The 21,855-nt window shown below is 50.9% G+C and overlaps 1 protein-coding gene across 2 annotated transcripts; it reads left to right on the plus strand.

Annotated features, from left to right (window-relative positions):
* Nucleotides 1–7,193: 7,193 nt before the first annotated feature.
* Nucleotides 7,194–19,029, plus strand: LOC105488048 (zinc finger protein 584). 2 transcript variants are annotated; one of them, XM_011751712.3, is made up of 4 exons: nucleotides 7,194–10,184; nucleotides 10,956–11,106; nucleotides 16,394–16,516; nucleotides 17,521–19,029. In XM_011751712.3, the coding sequence occupies exons 1-4, from the start codon at nucleotides 10,167–10,169 to the stop codon at nucleotides 18,495–18,497; spliced, it is 1,269 nt and encodes a 422-aa protein (XP_011750014.2). In that variant the 5' UTR covers nucleotides 7,194–10,166; the 3' UTR covers nucleotides 18,498–19,029. The 2 variants fall into 2 exon arrangements, with proteins under 2 accessions (XP_011750014.2, XP_011750016.2); XM_011751714.3 differs by having other exon boundaries at nucleotides 10,980–11,106.
* The last annotated feature ends 2,826 nt before the right edge of the window (nucleotides 19,030–21,855 follow it).

The following is a 21,855-nucleotide window of genomic DNA, read 5'->3' on the forward strand; positions in this document are numbered from 1 at the left end:
TGGGGCTCAGACTTGAAAGAGCAGGGTGTTCTGGCCAGGGCTGGGGAGGAACTTGAGTCTTAAAGACTGGCACCCGCCGCAATCCTAAGTCCCAAACTGCTCTGGGAGCCTCCGCTTCCCCCTGGGTCGTGGCTTCTAGGTTCCTCCCAATATGCTGTGGTGCAGCTGAGCTCATCATGGCTCAGAGAGGCCAAGGTCACCCCAGGGGTCACACAGAGGCAGACAATGGTGGGGGTGGGAGTCCTGGACCTCCTTGGTTAGCCAGAGGCATCCTAGTCCCTTTCCCTGGCCACCAGAGTCCCCATCACCCCCGATTAATATCTTGGTGCCAGTTACTGCAGTTCTTCCTCCAGGGCTCCATCTGTCCTGCTCAGCCTCCCTTCTTGTGCCTCAAGGTGAACCCTGAGCCTTCCCGATAGACAGCAGCCTGCAGGGAAGGTGGTGTATGGGCTCCGGTCCTCTTCCTCCCAGAAGCCTTCCTGGGTTAGTTATGGGGGAAGATGGCAGCTATCCTCTGTGCAGACTGAACCTGGGGCTTCTGTTTCCTCCCAGGCCCTGCACCCCGGCATCCTGCCTCACCTCACTCTGGGATGGAGTGCTGTGTTTTGGGAATGGGCACCCAGCATGTTCCAAAGAGAAATATGACTTCTACGTAGCTGGAGGCTCCTGTTTGATTTGTTTACGTGTGTTCTCAGCATCAGTATACCAGCATACAGTAGGTGCCAAACAAGGGAGTGTCAGAATTGCAGGTGACCCAGGCAACCTGGGAATGCACCCTGGGCCCAGGACTGTCTAGAGCTAGCTCTGGTGTAAGCTGCTGCTTCCAGGTGGGAACCAGAGGAGGAATACTAGGGAGTCCATAGTGTGTCTTCCCAGACCAGTTCTTGCCCACACCCACATGCCGATGTCACCCACAGGGGCTGGGACTAGTGTACTGAGTCACTGGGCAGCCACAGCCCAGCCTCATAGGGAAGAAACCTGGTCAGACAGCAGCAGAGTTGGTGGTCTATTCATTTTCTCTGGCTGCTGTGACAAAATACCCCCAACTTAATTATTTAGGACATGCGTTTATTTATTTATTTATTTTTGAAACGGAGTCTCGCTCTGTCGCCTGAGCTGGAGTGCAGTGTGATCTCGGCTCACTGCAACCTCTGCCTCCCGGGTTCAAGCAATTCTTCTGCCTTAGCCTCCCAAGTAGCTGGGATTAGAGGCGCCCGCCACCATGCTGGGCTAATTTTTGTATTTTTAGTAGAGACAGTGTTTCACCATGTTGGTCAGGCTGGTCTCAAACTCCCGACCTTGTGATTTGCCCACCTCGCCCTCCCAAAGTGCTGGGATTACAGGTCTGAGCCACCGCGGCCAGCCTTAATTAATTAATTAATTAATTAATTTTTTTCTGAGACAGAGTCTCGCTCTGTAGCCCAGGCTGGAGTGCAGTGGCGCAACCTCGGTTCACTGCAACCTCTGCCTCCTGGGTTCAAACGATTCCCCTGCCTCAGTCTCCCAATTAGCTGATATTACAGGCGCCTGCCACCATGCCCGACTTTTTGTATTTGTAATAGAGACGGGGTTTCACCATGTTGGCCAGGCTGGTCTTGAACTCCTGGTCTCAAGTAATCTACCCACCTCGCCTCCCAAAGTGCTGGGATTACAGGCACGGGCCACCATGCCTGGCTAAACACACACTTACTATCTTGCAGTTCTGCAGTCCAGAAGTCCACAATCAGTTTCCCTGGGCTAAAGTGGAGGGCTAGTTCTTTCTGGAGGCTCTAAGAGATAATCCATTTCATTAGTTTTTCCAGCTTCTAGGGCTGCATTCCTTAGCTCCTGGCTCCTTCAAAGCCAGCAGTGCAGCATCTTCAAATCTCTCTGACCCTCCTGCCTCCCTCTTTCACTTATAAAGGACACTATGAGCACATGGCACCTACCCCGATAATCCAAGATAGTCTCCCCATCTCATGATCATTAATTTAATCACACCTGCAAAGTCCATTCTGTGGTGTCAGGTAAAAGATTCACAAGTTCCAGGGATTCGGACTGGGATATCTTTGGAGGCCATTATTCTGCCTACCATAGGGTCTCAGAGATCCTCCTCATTGCTTCCCTCTCCCACCCAACCTAGGAAAGTGGGGGTGTGCAATAGTAGATCTGACCCAGACGGGCCAAGCAGGGGGTCAGAAAGGGGCTCTTGCCTGGTGTTGCACAGAAGAGGGAGAGAGGATGCTCTCTGCCTGAGGGTGGTCCAGGAAGGCTGTCTAGAGGAGGCAGCTATGTCCTAAAGGATGCTCAGGAGTTGGCATTGAGGCCAGTGGCATAGCCTGCACAAATACAGGAGGACCTGGGGAGGCCAGGGGTGGGGCTGAGGGTATTGGGTGGGGCTGGCCCCACTCTCTGTCTTAACCAGCTCGCTCCCAGGGGCTTTTGTGGCTTCTGCACTCTATCAGCTTGGAGCCAGGGGCCTCATTCTCTCTTGCAGTAAATTGAGGCTGATAACTGAGCCTAGGGGTTGTCGAGCATCTGGTCTGCTGATTACTACCTTAGTGCCCGGTGTCTGCCTGCCTACCCACTGCCTTCAAACAAAGGGGCTGCCTGAAACCACCCAGGGGGATGCCTCCCACCCTTGCCCAGCCTCAGCCAATCTCCTCTTTCTCTTCTTCAGAGCTGGAGTTGTGCCCTTCTAGCCTCTCTCTGACCACTCCATCACTAATGTACACCCTGCCCCTTAGCACTTCGGCCCCAGACTTGCTCTTCCTGGCAGGCCTGGGTGCTTGTGAAGCCCGGTGCCAGAGGGCCCAGCACGGGACAGCATTTGATTCTCTTTTCTGTAAATGAAGAACAATAAATCCTCTTTTTCTCTCATCCACAAGTGTTTACTAAGCGCCTTCTGTGTACCAGGCCGCACCAGTGTGCGGAGCAAGGACCAACCTCAGGGAGCAGACGAGGTCCAGGGGGCTAAGCCAACCGAGTCATGGTTCCGGTAGCATTGCCTCCCCCGCCACGCTCAGGGGTCCCCTGCTCCCCAAGCCCTTCCCAAATCCTGCCATCCAGCTCTCCTACCCACCCTGCAGGAGGGACCCCAGGGCCCGGTTTTCGGGTTCCGCCACTCTTTCCTCAATGAGGGTCGGAGAGGTCCCTGCCCACGCCAGACCCATCCCCGGCCGTCGCGACACCCTCTTGTGATCAGGCCGAGGGACCAAGGGCCAAGAGGGGGGCTTCGCCGGACGCTGGGAGGATCACTGTCCAGACTGACAGATGGGGAAACTGAGGCTGACCAGCTGGGCAGGGCGTGCATTCGAACCTGGGTCCTGGAAGCGTTCTGCAAGATCCCTTCTCACCTCAACCGCACGTGCTGGCATCTTTGGGTTTCCCTCCTTCCCAAGATCACAGCTGCAGTTCTCTCCTTCGCCCTTAGAGTCACCACCCTGCCTTCTCCCTAGTCATGCCCCGGGCTGGCCCCGCCCAGAACGCGGAGAGGCCTTCGGGGAAGCGCGAACCAATCGGAGGCCCTATGTAGGGTTGAAGAGGCGGGACACTGGTCGCCATAACAACTCATCCCGCCTGCGCTGCGCCTCCATCGTCGCCTCCGCACCGCAGCCCGGTTAGGTGAGGCAGGGAAGGCGCGCCAGACTCGACGGCCAATCAGGGACCCGAGGCCGGCGTTGCCATGACGACCACGTTGCGCCGGAGAATGCGACAGGTGCCGGGGCCGCGGGGAACTCTGGGAGCTAGCGGTGAGAACAGTCAGCACCAACACTCGGATGGCGTTGGCGAGAGGAAAGGCTGCGGCGCGCAGAGCGGGGCTGTGGCGCCCAAGGTTGTGAGACTCGAGGTTGCGGGACCCCAAGATGGGGGACAGGAGGCTGCGGGGTTTTAGGTGAGCAGCAAGCGAGAGAGCCAGGCCCCTCGAGCGCCCTCACGTGTTTTGTCCCCATGCCACGCCGGGGCGGGTCTGTGGCACAGTCTCGCGGGCTTAAGTTGTTGGGGGGCGGTGGCTGTGAGTACAGATCATATAGTTATGAATATATTTTAACGCAGATCCAAACAGGATAACGTGAGGATCCTATATAGTGAGACTCCTCAAAAAAAAAATTTTTTTTTTTCTTTTTAGCCGGACGTGGTGGCCTGCGCCTGTAGTCCCAACTACTCGGGAGGCTGAGGCAGGAGAATCGCTTGAACCCGGGAGGCGGAGGCTTCAGTGAGCCGAAATGGCGCCACTGCACTCCAGCCTGGGCAACAGAGCGAGAGACTCCGTTTGAGGCGTGGGGAAAAAAAAAGCTTTTTTTGGCCGGGCGCGGTAGCTCAAGCCTGTAATCCCAGCACTTTGGGAGGCCGAGACGGGCGGATCACGAGGTCAGGAGATAGAGAGCATCCTGGCTAACACGGTGAAACCCTGTCTCTACTAAAAAAATACAAAAAACTAGCCGGGCGAGGTGGCGGGCGCCTGTAGTCCCAGCTACTCGGGAGGCTGAGGCAGGAGAATGGCGGGAACCCGGGACGCGGAGCTTGCAGTGAGCTGAGATCCGGCCACTGCACTCCAGCCTGGGCGACAGAGTGAGACTCTGTCTCAAAAAAAAAAAAAAAAAAAAAAAAAGGTGTTTTGTTTTGTTTTTTTAGTGCACTCAAATTCGAACATAGGTTGATTGGATCACATAGCTGACCCACCCTAACCCCACAGCCACCCGCAAACCTGGTTAGTGCTGAGGTCTTCTCATCCCAGGGAGACTAGGGTTCGCACTGACTCCCCTGGGGCCCGGCTTGGCGTGGCAAAGCTGGGAGTCTCGCCCTAGGTTGGGGTTTACTCTGTTCTGTCAGCCGCTGCAGAAGGAGCAGAGGGTGATAGGAGAAGTGCCTAAGAGGGGCCACAAGCTACCTGTGGCCTGTGGCCTCCCACCAGGGGGATAGATGCTTTCATTTTTATCATTGTGGAAAACTTCACATTAAGTATTGGACTTCTTCAAAGAATCTCCCAGATATCTACTTGTGCTTTCAAAAAATTACAGCTTTTTTGAAAAATAATTTACATACCATATCATTTGCCCATTTAGAGTGTACAATTTAAGGCCGGGCGTGGTGGCTCTCGCCTGTAATCCCACCACTTTGGGAGGCTGAGGTGGGCGGATCACCTGAGGTCAGGAGTTCGAGACCAGCCTGACCAACATGGAGAAACCCCATCTGTACTAAAAATACAAAATTAGCCGGTGTGGTGGCACATGCCTGTAATCCCAGCTCCTCGGGAGGCTGAGGCAGGAGAATCGCTTGAACTCGGGAGGCAGAGGTTGCAGCGAGCCAAGATTGTACCATTGCACTCCAGCCTGGGCAACAAGGAGGAAACTGTGTCTCAAAAAAACAAAAAAACCAATAGATCTGAATAGACCCCTCACCTAAGAAAAATACATAGATGGCAAATAGGCATATGAAAATATGCTCCACATCATAAGCCATTAGGGAATTGCAAGTTGAAACAATAATGAGATACTACTATACACCTATTAGAATGGCTACAATGCAAAACACTGACAGCACCATATGCTAGCAAGGTTGTGAGGCAATGGGAACTCTCATTTACTGCTGGTAGAAAGGCAAAATGGTGTATAGCCACTTTGGCAGTTTCTTACAAAAAGTTAAATGTAGTCTTACCATATGATACGGCAGTCACACTCCTGGGTATTTGCACAAATGAGAACTTACATCCATGCAAAAATCACACAAATTATTATAGCAGCTTTATTCATAATTGCTCAAAACTTGAATCAACCCAGATGTCCTTCAATAGATAAATGGCTAATCTCTGTTACATCCGCACAATAGAATATCATTCAGCAATAAAATAAACTTGGCTACCAAGCTATGAAAAGGCATGGAGAAGTCTGAAATGCATATTGGTAAGTGACAGAAACCAGACTGAAAAAGCTACATACTGTATGATTACAAGTTTATGACATTCTGGAAAAAGTAAAGCTATAGAGACAGTAAAGCAGTGACTGCCGGGGGGGTTCAGTGGGAGGGAGGAAGGGAGGAATGAATAGTAGCACAAGTAATTTTTTTTTTGGGCAGTAAAAGTATTTTGTGCCATATTGTAATCGTGGATACATGAGTTTATGCATTTGTGAAAACCCACATAATGTACAATACATACGGGTTTAGTTAATAATGTACTAATATTCATTTTAAAATGTTAACAAATAGGCCAGATGTGGTAGCTCACGCCTGTAATCCCAGCACTTTGGGAGGCTGAGGCAGGCGGATCATGAGGTCAGGAGATAGAGACCATCCTGGCCAAAATGGTGAAACCCTGACTGTACTAAAAATACAAAAATTAGCCGGGTGTGGTGGCATGTGCTTGTCGTCCCAGCTACTTGTGAGGCTGAAGCAGAAGAATCCCTTGAACCCGGGAGGTGGAGGTTGCAGTGAGATCGCGCCACTGCACTCCAGCCTGGGTGACAGAGCCAGACTCCATCTCAAAAAAAAAAGTGAAACTAAAGTGAGGTCCAATGAAGCAGTGCCAGGAAAAACATAATGAGTTGTTAAGCCCAGGAAAGGTAACTGGTTAAGAGCAAGAGCTTGGGGGGCCGGGCGTGGTGGCTCACGCCTGTAATCCCAGCACTTTGGGAGGCCAAGGTGGGCGGATCACAAGGTCAGGAGATCGAGACCATGGTGAAACCCCGTCTCTACTAAAAAAATAGAAAAAATTAGCCGGGCGCAGGGGCGGGCGCCTGTAGTCCCAGCTACTCGGGAGGCTGAGGCAGGAGAATGGCGTGAACCCGGGAGGCGGAGCTTGCAGTGAGCCGAGATTGCGCCACTGCACTCCAGCCTGGGCGACAGAGCGAGACTCCGTCTCAAAAAAAAAAAAAAAAAAAAAAAAAAAAGAGTAAGAGCTTGGGCCTGAGACTTCCTGGAATCAAACTGTAGCACTGCCTCCCACTGGCTTTATGACTCAGGGCAAACAGCCTATGGGAGACTCAGGCCCCCTGGACCCTCTACTCCTCTGCTCCACCCATGGGAGAGATCAGGCCCATCTCACAGAGAACAGATTTTCCTTTCTTGGAGATGGAGTATCACTCTGTTGCCCAGGCTGGAGTGCAGTGGAGCCATCTCGGCTCACTGCAAGCTCCGCCTCCCAGGTTCACGCCATTCTTCTGCCTCAGCCTCCCAAGTAGCTGGGACTACAGGCGCCCGCTACCATGCCTGGCTAATTTTTTGTATTTTTAGTAGAGACGTTTCACCACGTTAGCCAGGATGGTCTCGATCTCCTGACCTCATGATCCACCTGCTTCAGCCTCCCAAAGTGCTGGGCCGTGCCCGGCCAGGAACAGATTTTCAAGAACAATTCGAGGATATATATTAGCCCAGGACAGGTTATGGGATGACCAATGTCTTCAAATTAGGCAGAAAGAGGGGACAAGTGGGGGACAGGGTACACGCGTCAGGGGAAGTAGGCAAAAAGGTGGACTGTTTAGTAGGGGATCAGGAACATAGAAAAGTGGCAAGGCTAGTGACCTTGGTACCCAGACACCAGGGGTATAACTCAGGTACTAGGTGTGAGAACAGCTCAACTCCAGGGATACTTCCATCCCCAGCCTGCAATCTCCATGGCTGAGCCTCTGATAACTTTTGTGTTATTCCTGGTTTCAAGTCTACCTGGTCCATCAATCAGTGCTCTTGTCTGCACTCCAGTTGGGGGAACTCATGAACTGTAAAGGGCAATCCTGTGGGGGAATGAACAGGTTGGTCAGTCCAGCCTAGGGCAGACTGACCCACCATGGCAGTCCAGGGGTACTGATGACAGGCAGGTACCATGAGCTTGGGGGTGTCCCACCTGCGTCTCCACTGGAGAGAATACACAGGAGTCATTGAGGAACAGGGTTGCAAGGACTATCTGAGGATATGTATGGGGTCAGCTGAGGACATGTTAAGGAGAGGCAAACATTGCACAGCTAGACACTGAGAGAAGGGAACAGAGTGGGGGCATGGCCAGAAAACTGGAACTGGGGAGCTGACAGGAGGCACCAAGACCTGCGAGGGCACAGGCTGGGCACCAGGTGAGAACAGCCCACACCTGGGGGCATTCACCAGGGGTAGATCTCTTCAGGGTCCCCCTGCCACAACTAGTTTTGAGTTCATGTGGTCCACCTGCTGGTGGGAATGTAGAAGCCATCAGACCTATGGAGGATGAGTTTTTCGGAGTCCAGCCCAGGAGAGGCCAAAACACCATGCCCCAGCAAGTGAGAATAATCCTTACTCCAAGACAAACACAGAACTGCACAAAATGAACATCCAGGGAAGGCTCCCAGGCAGGACCCGGTGGCCCCACACGCACCCATATCAGTGCATGCAGTGCCTGGAATCTTACAGGAAGTGACCGAGCTGGACATGACCTGCTGCAAAGATTCAGAGACTTCTGAGCCCCGATCTTGGCCACTCGTGGCCCTTGGGTAGACTGGAGTGTCCACTCAGTCACTTGTTAGAGGAGGTGGCATGATCTGGGCCTCAGTGCCACGACCAACAGCGACTTCCAAGGGGAACATGGAAAGAGCAGAGGAAAAAAACTAGAGTTTTGGCTGGGGAGAGTGATGATGCCAGTGATCTGACCCAGCACCTAGTGCGAAGTTCTCCTGCATCACCCTGAGGTAGAAGTTCCTCTGGACCTTGCCTAAGAACTCCGTTCGTCCGGGGGGACACAGGCCCACATGCTCTAACATGAACGCGTCTAACTTCAGCGCAAGACACCCAGGAGCCCGTTTACTCTCCTGTCAGCGTCCTCCCCTGATGTGTCCCAGACGCCGTGCCCTGACGTACTCAGTCATGTACCCACCCTCCTGTCCCAGGCCCCCATACCTGAGATCACCATGGCCTGATATGGGGTAGACTACGAGTCTACCGTGCCTCGGCCATGTGCAGGGCGACGTGTCCCTGACATTCACACCTGTGGCCCACACGTCGCCCGCACTGTGGGGCGCGGAAAGCCCAACACATCTGAAACACAACCGCTGACCTTCCCCCGACACCGCCTCTTAACGAGGTCCCCCGGCCCCCGGTCCCAGACGCTCTTCGAAGACTTGCCTGATGACAGGCATGTACCATGTTTCTGGCTGGGACGTTTTTCTGAGTCTTGCTCCGGGCTCCATAAAGCGGACACGGTGCCAGGGAGAGGGTTTCGGGGCGGTTGCGGGCACAGGCGGGCTTCTGCGGAGGCCCTGGCGAACGCCCCCGCGCGGCGCGGTCCGATGGCCCACGGGGCCGCCCCTCCACTGTGAGGTCACCGGAGCTCAGCAACGTTCACTGCGGCCAGGACGCGTACAGGTCATCGAAGCAGAACTTTCGGACTCTCGCGCCTTCGCTCGTTGGCCCTGCACATAGATGGCATCAGTCTGGTCACCAACCTCTTGTAGCTTTGGGCTGGACATAGTTTCCAGTAGTAACACCAGAGGCATCAATAAAACCAGCGGACCCTCCTCGAAACCGCCCACGGCCCAACGATCCCACTGCCGCAAACCGCCCCAAGCCAGCGCCCAAAGTCGAATCCGAAAGCCCCGCCCCGCGCAGGGCCCGCCCGAACGTTTCCCCTTCCTGGGCCTCCATTGGCCAAGTCTGAACGGTCGCACGTCGAGGCGCCTTATGGGAAATGTAGTTCACGCCCCGCTTCAGGAGCTAGCGGCGCCCTCCTTATCGCCTTGGCAACGACCCAGCCGCGCCGCGAGGAGAGCCGGGAATGGAGGTCGTGGCGTGAGGGGCGCGGAGCTACGGGAGGCGGAGGCCACGGGAGTTCCGGGAGTTCCGGCGTTGCCCGGCAGTCCGCAGTCCTCGGCGGGAAATCTGTCCCGGCGCCCCAGGCAGCTCTGCGTGGGCCGGAGTGACTTTCTCGCGATCCCCTGGGCGAGGTGAAGGGCAAGGACCCTTGCCGCGCCTTCCACGCTCCGTGCCCCACCGGCGAGTGGCTCCATCTTCCTCAGACTTGTCGCTCGCGGACGGGCGCCGTGGGTCTCCGGGCCTCCGTACCGTCCTCCTTCCTCGCGGCTCCGGGAAGCGGCTCCCTGTCTTCGGACGCATTTCAACCGCGCGGGGAGAGCTTCCTGAGAAGATTCCACGGCGGCCGAGGGTTTCAGCCCCTGGGACGCGTTTCGGCTGAGGCCGTGGGTCCAGGCCACGGATTCCGCCCGCACTGTCCGATGGCCGGGGAGGCGGAGGTGAGCAGAGGGTGCCTCCGAGGAATGAGGGGGGCCGCCAAGTGGGGGGCGGCGTGTGCCAGGGCAGTTGGAGGAGGGCAGGAGGTCTGCGTATGGTTCTCGGGGGAGGTCTTTGATGCAGGGCTGGGGCATGCCCTTGGCAGTGGGAGCCATTGGAGATGTGCCGCAGGACTGGGACAGGATGGGGTCGTAGTTGCTGTGCCAGGCACTCTGGAGCCGCATGTGCAGAACGGCGTGTGGAAGGCCAGGCGATTGCCTATAGGGTAAACTGGGGAGGTTGTGCTGAGGGTGTAGAGTTTTAGGCATTCTGCTGTCCATTTTTGTGCCTGTCGAGCAGGAGGCAGACTGGACCCTGGGACCAGGTACTTGGGACCTAAGGGAGAAGGATGAGCATAGGTTTGGTTGCGTCTGAGAGAGGTGATTTCTGGGACTGGAATTGGCAGGCAGGAGATAGAGTGGAACCTGTGTGCTTGGCCCTGCACATAGATGGCATCAGTCTGGTCACCAGCCTGTTGTCGCTTTGGGCTGGACACAGTTTCCAGTAGTAACACCAGAGACATCAATAACACCAGCAGCTCTGATATTCCTCTGGGATAGGAGAAGGAAGGTATAAGGGTATGTGTAGGGAGTATAGTGAGGAGGGGTTTGGGTCTCATAGGGAAGGATAATGTCGGGGAGATGTGATAGGACCCTGAGATACAGGTCAAGGGCCTGAATATGTCCATCTGTCCATATTTTGGTTGTTTTTTTCTGCCCATCATTGACCCCAAGGTTCAGTTGGACCCATCATTGCAGGGCTTGGTGATGTTTGAGGATGTGGCGGTATATTTCTCCAGGGAGGAGTGGGGGCTCCTTAATGTGACCCAGAAGGGCCTATACCGGGATGTGATGCTGGAGAACTTTGCACTCGTTAGCTCACTGGGTAAGTCTCTCACACTGTCCCTCAGCACACTGACTACCCCCGCATTTTCCCCATGCGAAGTTCTGTCCGTAACGAAGCCAAACCACAGGAGCTGTTTCTTCCCAGATTCCCTGTTGTAGGTGTTGTGGGTGGTGGGACTCGGCTGTGTGCTCTTTCTCTGCGTTTCTCTGAGCAATGCTGTTGGCAGTCTCAACACCTCTTGCCCCAGGAGCCAGTGGAGCAGGTTTTGGGGGTCAGATGTTTCATAGTTTGCCCACCAAATCCCACCAAGCTCTGCCTCTTCCTGGCCAGTGACTCTTGAAGACATGGCTTCTCTGTGCTCCGGGTTTTGACTTCCTACAAAATAAATTTTGCAGGGACCTCCCTGGGCCAGCCTTGACCCATGAATTTTAATCAGAACAGTTTGAGGAATATTACCTTTTTTTTTTTTTTCCTTTTTTGCGACAAGAGTCTCGCTCTGTTCCCCAGGCTGGAGTGCAGTGGTGCAATCTTGGCTCACCACTACCTCCGCCTTCAGGGTTCAAGCGATTCTCCTGCCTGAGCCTCCCGAGTAGCTGGGACTACAGGCTTGTGCCACCATGCCCGGCTAATTTTTGTATTCTTAGTAGAGATGGGGTTTCACTATGTTGGCCAGGCTGGTCTCGAACTCCTGACCTCATGATCTGCCCACCTTGGCCTCCCAAAGTGCTGGGATTACAGGCATGAGCCACCATACCTGGCTTGATGCTATTTTAAATGGAATTGTTTTTTTAATTTAACTTTGGACTGTTTGTTGCTAGTTGTAGAAATGTAATTGGTTTTTGTATACTAATCTTGTATCCTGTAGCATTACTAAGTCTGTTTATTAGTTCAAATAGTTTTTTAGTGGATTCCTTCCTATTTCCATATATAAGATCATGCCATCTATGAATAGAAATAGTTTTACTTCTTCCTTTGCCTCACTGACCTAGCTAGACCCTCCAGTACTTTATTCAGTAGAAATGGGGAGAGAAGACATCCTTGTTCCCTATCTTGAGGGTGTTCAGTCTTTCACTATTAAGTATAGTGTTAGCTGTTGGTTTTTTGCAGATGCCCATTTCAGGTGAGGAAGTTCCCTGCTCTTTCTAGTTCATTTAATGTGTTTACTAAGAAAAGTCACGGTCAGGTGCAGTAGCTCATGCCTGTAATTTCAGCACTTTGGAAGGCCAAGGCGGGTGGATTACCTGAGGTGAGGTCAGGAGTTCAAGACCAACGTGGTCAACATGGTGAAACCCCATCTCTACTAAAAATAAAAAATTAGCTGTGAAAGGGGGCACATGCCTGTAATCCCAGCTACTTGGGAAGCTGAGGCAGGAGAATCGCTTGAACCTGGTAGGTGGAGGTTGCAGTGAGCTAAGATTGTGCCATTGCACTCCAGCCTGGGCAGAAGAGCAAACTCTGTCTCAAAAAAAAGAAACAAGAAAAGAAAGGTCCCTAGATTTTGTCAAATGCTTTTCCAATGTCTAATGAAATAATTGTGTGATTTTTGTCCTTTCTTCTGTTAACGTGGTGTATTACAATAATTGTCTTGTTTTTTTTGAGACAGAGTCTTGTTCTGTCTCCAGGCTGGAGTGCAGTGGTGCGATCTCGGCTCACTGCAACCTCCACCTCCAGGGTTCAAGTGATTTTCCTGCCTCAGCCTCCCGAGTAGCTGGGACTATAGGTGCACACCACCATACCCAGCTAATTTTTGTATTTTTCATAGAGATGGGGTTTCACCATGTTGGCAAGGATGGTCTCAATCTCTTGACCTTGTGATCTACCCGTCTCGGCCTCCCAACAGTAACTGATTTTCAAATGTTCAACCTTGCATTACTGGGATAAATTCCCTGTCATGGCTTATAATACTTGTTTTTTTTTTTTTAATTCTTTTTTTTTTTTTTTTTTTTTTTTTTTGAGACGGAGTCTCGCTCTGTCGCCCAGGCTGGAGTGCAGTGGTGCGATCTCGGCTCACTGCAAGCTCCGCCTCCCGGGTTCACGCCATTCTCCTGCCTCAGCCTCCCGAGTAGCTGGGACTACAGGCGCCCACAACCGTGCCCGGCTAATTTTTTGTATTTTTAGTAGAGACGGGGTTTCACCGTGGTCTCGATCTCCTGACCTTGTGATCTGCCCGCCTCGGCCTCCCAAAGTGCTGGGATTACAGGCGTGAGCCACCGCGCCCGGCCGATACTTGTTTTTTTGTTTTTTGTTTTTTGTTTTTTTTTAGACAGAGTCTTACTTTGTCACCCAGGCTGCAGTTCAGTGGCACAATCTCGGCTCATTGTAACCTCCACCTCCTGGGTTCAAGTGATTCTCCTGCCTCAGCCTCCCGAGTAGCTGGGATTACAGGCATGCACCACTATGCCCGGCTAATTTTTTTATTTTTAGTAGAGACGGGGGTTTCACCATATTGGCCAGGGTGGTCTTGAACTCCCAACCTCAGGTGATCCACCCGCCTCGGCCTCCAAAGTGCTGAGATGACAGGTGTGAGCCACCATCCCCGACCAGTGGTGTAGTTTTCTTATAATGTCTCTGTATTGAGTATGAGGGTAATTTTGGCGTCAGTGGATGAGTTGGGAATGTTTCCTTCTCTTCTGTTTTCTGGAAGAGTTTGTTAAGTATTGGTGTTGATTCTTATTTCAGTGTTGTTAGTATTCACCATTGAAGCCATCGGGGCTTGGGGTTATGTGCCTGTTGGGGGGAAGGTTTTTTAATAACAACAAGAAAAACCTCTTTGTTACACTTTTATTTAGACTTTTTTATTTCTTCTTGAATCAGTTAGTTTTGATAGTTTGTGTCTACTCGGGAATTTGTCCATTTCATCTAAGTTGTCTAATTTGTTGGCATACATTTTTACATAGTATTTCATTATTTTTTAATTTTTCCATTCCTGTTTGAAGTTGTATTGAGTCTTCTCTCTGTTTCTTGTCACTCTAGGTAAATGTTTGCCAATTTTGTTGATTTTTTCAAATAACCAAATTTTGGTTTGTTGATTCTCTTTTTTTAATCTCTGTTTCATTTGTTTCTGCTCTAATATTTATTATTTTCCTCCTTTTGCTATCTTTGGGTTTAGCTGTTTTTCTTTTTCTTGTTCCTTGAGATGTAAAGTTAGGTTATTGGTTTGAGATCTTTTAAAATATGGGTATTTATAGCTATAATGTTCCCACTAAGCACGGCATTTTCTGCATCCCATAATTTTTTGTTGTGTTTTTTTTTCTTTTTCTGTTTTCTTTTTTTACTTTTTCTTTTTGAGATGGAGTCTTGTTGCCCAGGCTGGACTGCAATGGCGCAATCTTGGCTCACTGCAATCTCCACCTCCTGGGTTCAAGTGATTCTCCTGCCTCAGCCTCCCAAGTCGCTGGGATTACAGGCATGTGCTGCCATGCCCGGCTAATATTTTTGTTTTTGTTTTTGTTTTTGTTTTTGTTTTTTGAGATGGAGTCTTATGCCGCCCAGGCTGGAGTGCAGTGGTGCAATCTTGGCTCACTGCAACCTCCGCCCCCCAGGTTCAAGCGATTCTTCTGCCTTAGTCTCCCAAATGGCTGGAATTACAGGCATGTGCCACTACGCCTAATTTTTGTTTTTTTTTTTTTTTGTATAGACGGGGTTTTGCCATGTTAGCCAGGCTGGTCTCGAACTCCTGACCACAGGTGATCTGCCCACCTCGGCCTACCAAAGTGCTGGGATTACAGGCGTGAGCCACCGCGCCTGGCCTAATTTTGTATTTTTAGTGGAGACGGGGTTTCTCCATGTTGGTCAGGCTGGTCTTGAACTCCCGACCTTACATGATCCACCTGCCTCGGCCTCCCAAAGTGCTGGGATTACAGGTGTGAGCCACCGCCCGGCCTGTTGTGTTTTTATTTTCATTCCTCTCAAAGTACTTTGTAATTTTCATATGATTTATTTGTTCTTTGACTCTGGATTTTTAGGAATGTTTTGTTTAAATTCCTTAAATTTGTGAGTTTCCCAAATTTCTTTCTGTTGTTGATTTCTGTTTTAATTCATTTGTGGACAGAGAACGTACTTGATGTTATTTCAGTCCTTTGAAATCTGTTGAGACTTATTTATTTATTTGTTTGTTTGTTTGTTTTGAGACAGAGTCTCACTCTGTCGCCCAGGCTGGAGTGCAGTGGCACGATCTCGGCTCACTGCAAACTCTGCCTCCTGGGTTCATATCATTCTCCTGCCTCAGCCTGCCGAGTAGCTGGGACTACAGGCGCCCGCCACCACGCCTGGGTAATTTTTTTTTGTATTTTTAGTAGAGACAGGGTTTCACTGTGTTAGCAAGGATTGTCTCGATCTTCTGACCTTATGATCCACCCGCCTCAGCCTCCCAAAGTGCTGGGATTACAGGCATGAGCCACTGCACCCAGCCGAGCCTTATTTTATATCCTAACAAATGGTATGTTCTGAAGACCGTTCCATGTGCACGTGACAATGTATATCCTGCTGTTGTTAGATGGCATGCTCTGTAGGTGTCTGTTAGGGCTAGTTGGTTTTCATTGTTGTTCAAGTCTGCTATGTCCTCGTTCATTTTCTTCTTAGTGGTTCTATTCATTATTGATGGTAGGAAATTACAATCTTTACTATTGCTGAACTGTCTGTTTCTTCAGTTATGTCAGTTTTGGTTCACAGAAAGGCTTTTTTTTTTTTCCTTTTGTTTGTTTGTTTGTGTTTTTGAGACGGAGTCTCACACTGTCCCCCAGGCTGGAGTGCAGTGGTGTGATCTCAGCTCACTGCAAGCTCCGCCTCCCAGGTTCATGCCATTCTCCTGCCTCAGCCTTCTGAGTAGCTGGGACTACAGTTGCCTGTCACCACACCCGGCTAATGTTTTGTATTTTTAGTAGAGATGGGGTTTCATCGTGTTAGCCAGGATAGTCTTGATCTCCTGACCTCGTGATCCACCCGCCTTGGCCTCCCAGAGTGATGGGATTACAGGCGTGAACCACAGTCCCTGGCCTGTTTGTTTGTTTTTGAGACAGGGTCTCACTCTGTTGCCCAGGCTGGAGTGCAATGGTGTAATCATGACTCACTGATGCTTTGACCTCCTAGGCTCAAGCAATCCTCTCACTATGGCCTCCCTAGTAACTGGGACTGCAGGTGGTGCATGCCATCATGCCTAGCTAATTAAAATAATATATTTTTTGTAGAGTTGGGGTCTTACTGTGTTGCCCAGGCTGGTTGCGAACATCTGGGCTTAACGATCTCCTACCTCACTTTCCAGAGTGCTAGGATCGCAGGCATGAGCCACCATGCCCAGCCTGTTTCTTTTACTACCTGTCGCCCGCAGGACTTGCACCTTCGAGATCCCCTGTGTTTTCCCAACTGGAGAAGGATGAACAGTTGTGGGTGCCCAGCTGGGTGGATGTGACTCCAGTCAGCAGAGCAGAAGCCAGGAGAGGTTTTGGTCTTGGTAAGTGGCATGGAGGGGAATACCTTGGTTTCAACAGTGGGCTCACAGAATGCTGAGTATCTGCATACACTGTTACCTTGGTGTTGAGGGCAGTGACCATACCTTATTTTCTTCCACCTTTCCTGTCTTATCTGGACACTGTGCAGTCTGCCATCTCTACCATGACTTTCGGGCCCCGCATGTTCCTGCCTGTCTGGCCTGTGTCTCCTCATTGCCCTTCTCTGTATCTGTGCAGAGCTGTCTATTATTGGCGACTTAGTGCGTGTCTTGAGATGTGCTCATATCCTTAAACAGGTATTTGAACTTCAGCCCATCCTTAATTTTTACTTAAACACTAGCTACTACTTTGGAATCACATTTTGCTGGGTCTAGATGCATGCCTCCTCATAATGCTTGACTGTCCCCAGCAGCCAAGGCCCTGCTGAAACCGTTTGCAGAGGGGTGACTTGGAGACCCCACTTCTCTTCCCTACACTGCATCCTATCTTGTGCCTTCACCTCAGTTGAGGTTTTCCTTATTCTGTAGTCTGGTGGAGCCATGTTCAGTTGGGCCAGGCTTTCCCAGTCCAGACCTTTCCTAGCAACCTTTCAGCAATTCTTTTTTTTTTTTTTTTGAGACGGAGTTTTGCTCTTATTGCCTAGGCTGGAGGGCAGTGGCGCGATCTCAGCTCACCGCAACGTCCGCCTCCGGATTCAAGTGATGCTCCTGCCTCAGCCTCCTGAGTAGCTGGGATTCCAGGCATACGCCACCATGCCTGGCTAATTTTGTATTTTTAGAGGAGACGGGGTTTCGTCATGTTGGTCAGGCTGGTCTTGAACTCCTGACCTCAGGTGATCTGCCCAGCTTGGCCTCCCAAAGCACTGGGATTACAGGCGTGAGCCACCGCGCCTGAGCCTTTCAGCAATTCTATGGAGTCCCTTTGGGTGTGTCTGACATGCACTGGTGATGAAGGTACCTCCTCTCTCTAGTTCAACTCTTAGTAACAGCTTCATCTCTGCTTTCAGATGGTCTATGTAGAGTGGAGGATGAGAGAGCCCGTCCTAAGCATCTAAAGAGCTACAGAGTCATCCAGCCCCAGGACACTCATGGTGAGGGGAAACCAAGAAGGCACACTGAGCATGGGGCAGCCTTCCCACCTGGTTCCAGTTGTGAGCAACAGCAAGAAGTCCATGTGGCAGAGAAGCTGTTCAAATGCAGTGACTGTGGGAAGGTGTTCTCAAAGGCCTTCGCCCTCCTTGACCATCTGATAACACATGCTGAAGACAGACCCTTCAGATGCCCAGCAGGCAGAAGTGCTTCCAAGGAGAAGTCAACTCACATTAATCCCCGAAAAATTCGACCTGGAGAAACAGCCCATGTGTGTAATGAGTGTGGGAAGGCCTTCTGTTACCCGTCCAAGTTGAGGAAACACCAGAAGGTTCACACAGGCATAAAACCTTTTAAGTGTAGTGACTGTGGGAAAACCTTCAACCGCAAAGACGCCCTGGTTCTACACCAGAGGATTCACACTGGAGAAAGGCCTTATGAGTGCAGCAAATGTGGGAAAACCTTCAGTGTTCTGTCTACCCTCATTCGGCACCGGAAAGTGCACATTGGAGAAAGGCCCTATGAGTGTACAAAATGTGGGAAGTTCTTTAAATACAGTAATAGCTTCATTCTTCACCAGAGAGTTCACACTGGAGAAAGGCCTTTTGAATGCAAGCAATGTGGGAAAGCCTATGTGACCCGTTCAGGCCTCTATCAGCACTGGAAAGTCCACACTGGGGAACGGCCCTATGAATGTAGCCTGTGTGGGAAAACCTTCACTACCAGATCCTACCGCAATCGGCACCAGCAGTTCCACACTGAAGAGAGGTCTTATGAATGTACAGAGTGTGGGAAAGCCTTCAAACATAGTTCCACCCTCCTTCAGCACAAGAAAGTCCATACTTCAGAAAGGCCCCAGGGGGACAGCTCACATGGGAAAGTCATTAGCTGCTAGCACCATGTTCATCAGGAAGAGTCTTTTTCCAGAAAGGAGATTGAGGAGAGTGGCCATGAGAGTGCCATGTGAAAGAAGCTAAACCTTGTACATCCCAACATCCACCCCGGGGAGAGTTCCCATGTGTGCCTGGCGTGTGGGAAGCTTTCAGGAGCCACACTGCACTCTGAATTGCCTGTGGCTGTTGGGAGTGTCACATCACTGTCAGTTTATCCACCGCCATCCTCCTCTGTCCACCCCGTAAGGTCCCTACAGCAAGTGGGACAGGAGACCTTGTGCTCCTTGCTCTAAACAGTAGAGAATCATTAATGGTAGAGCCCAAAACAGACCTCATTCCCTACCCCTGACTGGTTTAGCTGTGGACATGACCCACCTCTGGCCAGAGGAGCTGAGCTGGTATCTGCTGGGGGCTTCCTGGGAAGGTTTACCACTTTCATGGACATGGTTGACATCATACGTGGTATTTGTCATGCTCTAGCATGGACTGTCTCATACTGCTCTGGACTGTGTGGCAATAAAGGCTTTATGGTTTTAGCCGCTTAAATTTTTTTTTTAAATATTTTTGAGATGGTCTTATTCTGTTGCCCAGGCTGGAGTGCAATGGTGCCATCATAGCTCACCGCAACCTTGAACTCCTGATCTCAAGGGATCTTCCTGCTTCAGCCTCCTGAGTAGCTGGCACTACAGGTGTGTGCCATCACACCTGGCTAATTTTTTTTTTTTTTTTTTTTCGTAGACACGGTCTCGCTACATTGCCCAAGCTGGTCTCGAACTCTGAGCCTCAAGCTATTCTCCTGCTTTGGCCTCCCAAAGTGCGGGGAGCCACTGTGCCTGGCCTAGTTTTTTTAGAGACAGGGTCTCACGCTCTTGCCCAGGCTGGAGTGCAGTGGTGTGATCCTAGCTCATTGCAGACTTGAACTACTGGACTCAAGTGATCCTCTTGTTTCAGCATCTTGAATAGCTAGGATTGTACTTGTGTGGCACTATGCCTGGCTAATTTAAAAAATTTTTTACAGAGACAGGATCTTGCTACATTGCCCAGGCTGGTCACGAACTCCTTGCCTCAAGCAGTTCTCTTGCCTCAGCCTTCCAAAGTGCTGATACTATAGTTGTGAGCCACTGTGCCTTGCCAAGTCACTTTTAATATTGAGGTTCTGGGGCTGGGCGCCAGTGGTTCACACCTGTAATCCCAGTACTTTGGGAGGCTGAGGCGGGCAGATCACGAGGTCAGGAGATCAAGACCATCCTGGCTAACATGGTGAAACCCCGTCTCTACTAAAAATACAAACAAAATTAGCCGGGTGTGGTGGCGGATGCCTGTAGTCCCAGCTACTTGGGAGGCTAAGGCAGAAGAATGGTGTGAACCCGGGAGGCGGAGCTTGCAGTGAGCCAAGATCACACCACTGCACCCCAGCCTGGGCAACAGAGCAAGACTCCATCTCAAAAAAAAAAAAAAAAAATTGAGATTCTGATCCCTGTACTTGGAGAGATTGTTGAGAATAGAATCAGGCACTATCACCATAAGTTGAGGGAATGGCTTTTGTGGGGGTGGTCTCTTGAGTTTTTTCTGCCTCAGTGGGGATGGCAGGATGACAGAAAATAGCTCTAATCAAGGTTGGCCTAATTTGTTTTGGCCCCTGAGTCCTCCAGGGAAAGACTTGTAGCCTGGATGTCAGGCTTTTTTTTGTGGGTCCAGAGCTCACCTTGAGGAAGGGAATAGTTGGTGAGAGATCTTCTGTATGTTTATGGACAGAAAAAGTTGCGTTCTTTGTTCCCAGGGAATGTTCCAGAACGTCCAGCATTAGTCAGAAGGAGCTATTTCCATTTTCAGCTCAGAAGCCATATTCTCCAAAATCTGGAACATGGAGGTAAGTTCTAGACTGACTGTAAAACCCTTAGGGGCCTGCTGGGTAGAGTAATCTGAGTATAGTAAGTGGGCATAGAAATAGTGAAGCAGTATGGAGTGAAGTGTCTGGTAAACAAGAGGGCTTGTGCCAGTTCTAAAGACGCATCCACAAATGTTCCAGCAACTGAGGTTTCATGGAGTGAGGGCACCAGAACTCAGCAATTGCAGACCTGTTATTTGTAGCAAGCTCACTGTCAGCAAATAATTTACAGACTTTATGGATTCTCATATACTCTCTGGGCTGTTCTCTTCTCATGGCCATTATCCTGAGACTGAAGGATTCTGTAGTCGTGGGATGTGCCTTTTCTGACCTGGCCAGTACTCCCGGTGTCTCTGGATGCTGTGGCCTTTTCCACTGTCAAGTTTTTGCAGTCACAGCGTCAGGGCTCTCCCTCTAGGGCTCAAGGGAGACAGGTGGGGTAACCAAAGTATGGATCCAGATCTTGGGGTTTATGGGGCCTTTTCCAAGTCTTGCTCTGTCACACAGCCTGGAGTGCAGTGGTGTGATCACGGCTCACTGCACCCTTGACTTCTGGGACTCAAGTGATCCTTCTACCTCAGCCTCCTGAGTAGCAGAGACTACAGGTGCATGCCACCATACCCAGCTAATTAAAAAAAAAAAAATTGTTTTAGGCTGGGCGTGGTGGCCCATGCATGTAATCCTAGCACTTTGGGAGGCCAAGGTGGGCAGATCACTTTAGGTCAGGAGATCGAAAACAGCCTGGCCAACATGGTGAAACCCCGTCTCTACTAAAAATACAAAAAAATTAACAGGGCATGGTGGTGGGCACCTGTAATCCCAGCTACTTGGGAGGCTGAGGCAGGAGAATTGCTTGAACCTGGGAGGCAGAGGTTGCAGTGAGCCAACATTGCACCACTGCACTCCAGCCTGGGCAACACAGCAAGACTCTGTCTCAAAAAAAAAATTTTTTTGGCCGGGCGCGGTGGCTCACGCCTGTAATCCCTGCACTTTAGGAGGCCGAGGCGGGCGGATCACGAGGTCAGGAGATCGAGACCATCCTGTCTAACACGGTGAAACCCCGTCTCTACTAAAATACAAAAAAAATTAGCCGGGCGCGGTGGCGGGCGCCTGTAGTCCCAGCTACTCGGGAGGCTGAGGCAGGATAATGGCGCGAACCCGGGAGGTGGAGCTTGCAGTGAGCCGAGATGGTGCCACTGCACTCCAGCCTGGGCGACAGAGTGAAGACTCCGCCTCAAAAAAAAAAAAAAAAAAAAAAAATTTTTTTGGTGGGGAGTCAGGATTAGTGGCTTATGCCTGTAATGCCGGCACTCTGGGAGACTGAGGTGGGAGGATCGCTTGAGCCGAGAAGTTCATGACCAGCCTGGGCAACACGGCAAGACCCCATCTCTTTTTTTTTTTTTTTAAGAGATAAGGTTTTGCCATGTGCTCAGGCTGATCTTGAACTCTTGGGCTCAAGTGATCTTCCAGCC

Source organism: Macaca nemestrina, chromosome 20 (assembly GCF_043159975.1).
Source record: "Macaca nemestrina isolate mMacNem1 chromosome 20, mMacNem.hap1, whole genome shotgun sequence".
NCBI lineage: Eukaryota > Metazoa > Chordata > Mammalia > Primates > Cercopithecidae > Macaca > Macaca nemestrina.

Excerpts from the sequence above, each read along its gene's own strand:
- LOC105488048 (XM_011751712.3), top strand. Across the intron at positions 11,107-16,393 it reads TGCACTCGTTAGCTCACTGG|GACTTGCACCTTCGAGATCC; the intron begins GTAAGTCTCTCA and ends TGTCGCCCGCAG. Across the intron at positions 16,517-17,520 it reads CAGGAGAGGTTTTGGTCTTG|ATGGTCTATGTAGAGTGGAG; the intron begins GTAAGTGGCATG and ends CTCTGCTTTCAG.